Source organism: Elephantulus edwardii, unplaced genomic scaffold, assembly GCF_000299155.1.
Source record: "Elephantulus edwardii isolate Elephantulus edwardi_28Jun2011 unplaced genomic scaffold, EleEdw1.0 scaffold00501, whole genome shotgun sequence".
In the NCBI taxonomy this organism is placed as follows: Eukaryota; Metazoa; Chordata; class Mammalia; order Macroscelidea; family Macroscelididae; genus Elephantulus; species Elephantulus edwardii.
In genome coordinates this window covers 199,954-205,454 of record NW_006400251.1, presented here as the reverse complement: position 1 = coordinate 205,454, position 5,501 = coordinate 199,954, and the positions used below count along the sequence as shown (strand labels likewise).

The following is a 5,501-nucleotide window of genomic DNA, read 5'->3' as shown; positions in this document are numbered from 1 at the left end:
TCTTGCTTGCATGTGAAATCAGTGAGATTGTTCTGTAGTTTCTACATTCTGTTGGGTCACCTTTCTTTGGGATAGGAACAAATATCAATCTCTTCCAGTCAGTTGGCCAAGTGGTCATTCTCCAGATTTCTTGGCACAACTTGATGAGCATGTCCAGGGCAGCATCTGTTAACTGAAATATGTCAATTGGTATATCATCTATTCCTTCTACATACCATGTCCAAAAAAAAAAAAAAAGATGAATCGAAAGCATCTAATCTCAGTGTTAGCCAACTTAAAAAGCCATTAGTAAAAAACAGCTAAGCTTATTCAGCTAATTGTATTCTTTTTAATGATAAAAGGAAGATACTCCCAACCCAGGATTTCAGACATCCAGATTCAAAATGTAATTATTCATTTTCAGTTAAGAAAGTAGAATGCAAAAAAAAAAAAAAAAGAAAGTAGAATGCATATATTTATTTTAATTCTCTTGCAACAAAAGAAATTCAACACACACCAAAGAAAAAAAAATTGTGAACTGTGTCCAATTCTTAAGTAGAATTAGTAATACGGCTTTCTCTTTGAATCTGCTTTCTTAAATGAGGAGGGTCACCCTTTTCTTTGGACTGGAGGCAGCTCAGGGAAAGAAAGGGTGACCACACGCAGCATCGTAGTTCTTAGAGTTCATGACCACTCCTCCTCACCGTGCACCTGCCATTGGTCACAGGTGACCAGCCATGAGAATCATTTGAACGTGGTCCTAAAACAGACTTCACCAAAACCATCTTTAGGACGTGATCTATGCTATTTTTAAATCAAGATAATGTCTCCCTTTCATTTTAGCAGACCCCATGAGCACTGCCCGATATAATACACACACACACACACACACACACACACACACATATACATATATAAACATATAGTCCTTTGCCATTGAGCTGACTCTTAAAGGACTCCATATGTGTCAATGAAATTGTGCTCTGTGAAGTTTTCAGTTGCTGTTTGGGTTTGTTTTTTTTAAAACGAATCAATACTCTTCTCTCCTGAGACGTCTCTTGGTGGATTTGAACCTGCTGCCTTTTGTTTAGCAGCTGGGTGTGTTAACCATTTGCACTGCCCATGGACTCTAACTCTCCATATTGTAACTAACTGCCTTCAGCCTCCTGACTCCTGCTGACTCATGCACAACAGTATTGGGCCATCATGATCCATGGGGGTTTTACGGACCAGTGTTTTTTAATTGGAGCAGTTGATCTCCAGGGCCTTTCTTTCTGGCCTTCCACAGGCTGGAGGCTCCCCTGAAGCCCCCTCAGCGATTGTAGCAACACACAGGAATTGACTACTGGCTGAGTTGTGGCTGAGCTTGGGGTGTGTCAACCAGAATCAAACAGGTGTCCTGCATGAGGCAGGCATTCTACCCCTGAAACCACTGAATGCAGGCATGGAGGAAGAACTTCCCTCAAGATACCTCCAGATGCTTCTAAAATTGCAAAGTCTGAAATTCCCCTATCAACTTTGTCTTTGACTTTAAAAAAAAATAAAATAGGAAACTCTCTTCTTCAAACCCATCCGGAAACAACGGTCTAATCAACTATTAGTTTAATTTACCAGATTATAAACTGTTACTCAGCAAAGCAGAGTGGGAAGGATATTTTGGGCAGATCAGTTTTGGTGCAGGAAAGAGGTGAGTAAAAGCTAGTTAGGAATATAGGTGGGAGAGGGGACCAGGGACACCAGCTGAATTATCTATCGACTGAGTGAATATTTGCTGAACTCTGCATTAGGTGCTGGGCCTTCAGCCAGGGCGAGGACCCAGTCTTCATTCTCTGTCTAGTGGGCTCAATAGGAGGTAATTGGATAACTGCAGTAATTAATCTAAGATTGTGATACGGTCTGTGCACGAATTGGGAGAAAGAAAAGGACAGAGAGGTACTGAAAAGAAACCTCAAGGAGAGAAGCTGTTGATGAATATTCCTGGCTGGGCGTGCTCTGCCATCAGATGTTTGTGCCTTTGTTACAAGAAATGTGTTCATTTCAGGAACGGTGGGGATTACGAGATTTGCAAACAGTTCAGTAAAGCTCCAGCTTAAATAGTTGCAGCGCTATTAAGATCCCTGCAGCCCTAGTCAGCTTTTCCTGCTGTTTAGACAACATCAAAGCACACCTCCCTGGCTCTCTTACCAGTAAACTGAGCCAACGTTTGTTTTCACTGAGCATTCTTTAAACGACTTTGGTGTTTCAGAAAATAGCTAGGCCAAAGGGGTGAAATGCAAGTTCATTACACTTGAGCAGTGTTCTGAGGATGGTGGGAGTGGACATGGCAAAAGGCCAGCGACTGCTTTATTTTGCTCCCTGATGATTAAGGAGGATTAACGGAAACTGTAGGAAAGGCTGCACCCTCCGTTACACTTGTGACCAGCACTATCCCAGGGCCCAGAGCCTCACACAGCCTGTGAGGGGCACAGAGGTGTCACCCTGGCCCATGGGCTGAAGGATACAGCGTGTACGCTCTAAGGGGTATTACAAGCAACAGCTCTCTTGATCTTTCTCATTGTCTTCTAGCTCCTAGTTGACCCCCATTAGATTTCTCATCTTTCTTCCCTGGAGCTGCTGGTGGATTCAAACCACAAGAGAGGGTTGGCTTTTGAGCTAACAATGCAGATCCCTGTAGACTAAGCCACCAGAGCTCCCTAGAACAGAGCAGCTTTGAATGGAAAGGCAAGTGTTTTGAGGTGAACCTGTGTACTGAACCACCACCTCTCCACATAAACAGGTCCCATCTGGTCAGTTCTGACTCACAGCAATGCCAGGTGTGTCAAAGGAGAATTAGACTCTGCAGATTTTCCAGTGGCTGGGTTTTCCAAATCCCCAAGCATTATTTTCTGGGGTGCCTCTGAGTGTACTAGAACCTCCAACTGTTAGCAATTGAGCGTGTTAACCATTGGTATCAGCCAGGGCTCCCATCATCTAGAGAGAATAGGAAATAGGGCCTAACAACTTCTGGACTCCTGACCTCGGCTTCACAAATGAGTTCGTTTTGTTACAAGTTTTGACCTCAGCTTCACAAATGAGTTTATTTTGTGTAAAAGTTTCGTTTTCTTGCATTGGAGAAAAATTGCTCACAGAAACAGTGTTATAAATGTTGAGTTTTACTCTAGGGAAGTAATTAGAAACTTCTTTAATTTTTAATGACATTTCAGCTACGTAAATTCAATAGAACATCAGTTATCAATATGTATAATACTAATGAGCTCCTAGCTAGCAACATCATGATAGATGGAGAAAAGATTGAAGTTGTTAATTATTTCATCTTACTTGGATCCATAATCAATGCCCCTGGCACCAGAAGTCAGGAGATCAGGGGACATATTTTATTAGGCAAGTCTGCGTCAAGAACCTCTCCAAATTACTAAGGAGCAATGATGGCAGTTTGAAGACTAAGGTGTGCTTTTCAATTACTTGCTATCTGAGAGCCAAACAGTGAATAATGGTGACAGGAGAATTGACAACTTTGAGCTATGGTGTTGGAAAAGAGTGCTGACCATCCCATGATCTGGCAAAAGAACAAACATGTCTTAAAGAAAGTAAACCCAGAGGGCTCCTTGGATGAAAGGATGGCAAAGCTTCATCTCACATACTTTGGACATGTTACAGGAGAGGCTATTCCTTGGAGAGGGAAATCATGCTTGGAAAGGTGGAGGGTAACAGAGGAAGACCCTCAGTGAGACAGACTGACACAGTGTGCAGCAGTGGGTTCAAGTGTGTCAGGGATAATGAGGACGGCACAGGATAGGACAGGATTCAGGTCTTTTGTTCATAAGGTTGCTGTGAGTTATATCTGATTCGTTGGCAGCTGACAGCAGCAGTGAGCACTGGTGCATAATGTATCCTATTTCACACTGCTTAGTTGAAACATCAGTGGTGCGCATCTATAAGCAGCTCTGGGAGAGAAAGGGGCATTCTCCTCCTGTCAAGGTTTACAGCATTGGGGAGCGAGTGGAGGTACGTTATGAGTTGAAATTAACTTGATGACAGTGGCTCTATGGGATTTATAATACAAATATTAGAGCTCTGGTGGCCTAGTGGTAAGAAGCTTTGCTGTGATACAAAAGGCACATGATTCGAAACCACCAGCTGCTCTGTGAGAGAAGTCTGAACAGTTTCCTGTCATGCAATTAACTGCCTCTGAAAACATGGAGGGTCGGCTATGGCCCACAACAACAACAACATTCTAACTTGGATTTTAAGATGTTAGGAATACCTCTACCTATCACCATCTCATTTCCCCAGGCTGCTCCCCCTAGGTGAAGGGAAGGTACCCCCTCACAGCCCATTCCCCAATCAGCCACATCTCTGTCCTCAGCTGGTGTTGTTAGTCCCCACCTAGGAAAGCATGGTAGTTCAGAGATCCTCCCGCTCACTAAGGCTGACAGACTGATGATGAGCGGTAGATGATCGCTCTAGAAAGCGAAAATAATAGAGGAAGTTATTAGAAATATAGTGGGTCTATGAGGAAGGGCTTTCTGCCTGAGGGAGGAGCCATGCTCTCAGTCCCCAGAGCCAAGCTCAGTATCTTCCACAGGTAAGATGCCCATCAGCTTGCTTGAGTCCAGCAGTGGGAGGGCGTGCTCTGCCCCACAGGCCATGATCCTATCTGAAGGTACTCAAGCTGAAGCTGGGAAGCCAGCCAGCTAAGGGGATCACTTGAGGACGCTCTTAATGCTCCAGGAGGCCAGCGGACTAGAAAGGAACACTCTTTTACCGATTGTCCCCTCAGGCCGACCACAGGGGCTTTATCTTACCTTTATCTTACCTGGGACTGCTGGATGCTGTCATCGCCCAGGCTGCAGATGAGGAAACCAGGCCTGAGTAGCATGTATAAGATTACATGGCTAAGAAGGGCCCCAGGCAGACTGTGAACTCAGTTCTTCCTGATTCTAGTTCACTGTTTTTATGTTCTCTGCACAGTCAATTCTTTTTATATTAAAAAAGGTAAAGGTCACAGGTTAGCTGTTTGTCTCCACCACTCACATTTCTCACTGTTAGGTGGATAGTGTTTATACAGTCATCTCCCTAAATGGACGTTAAAAGCATGAAGTGCCAGAGCCTGGACGTGTGTGTTGGGTATGAGTGTCTGGGAGGGTTGGGGTCCTGGTTGGGTAGATGAGGAGGAAGGAAAGTTTATACCAGAAGGAGCTTCTGGCCCCTCTGAAAAAGCATTTCCCTGTCAGAATCCCAGCCCATAATCCTTCACTGAAGGCCAGCCGCATCCCCAAAAGGGCCTTCTAGAAAGAGCAAGACACCAGATTGTCGCCTGAGGAGTATGAAATGTGAGACCTTTCAGCACTTTAACTTGTAGCACGCTTAAATAGCCAACCTTTCCTCTGCTCATCATCTCTGGTTCTTCCCCCACATTTTTCCTTTCAAAGCAGTGAACTTTCAACATTGGTGGGAAACTGGTATAGCTTTGTCCCCTTTGTATTTTCATTTTAAATGTTCTGTGAGTCTAAATGAAATTA

The 5,501-nt window shown here is 44.0% G+C and overlaps 1 protein-coding gene across 1 annotated transcript in view; it reads left to right on the top strand.

Annotated features, from left to right (window-relative positions):
- The window catches only part of TMEM241 (transmembrane protein 241), a 226,505-nt gene extending 221,650 nt beyond the window's left edge, over positions 1-4,855 (top strand). Inside the window, exon 14 of the mRNA XM_006903055.1 lies at positions 4,760-4,855. Coding sequence (XP_006903117.1) covers positions 4,760-4,855 — 96 coding nt within the window. The remainder of the gene's footprint in view (positions 1-4,759) is intronic.
- Positions 4,856-5,501: the final 646 nt, after the last annotated feature.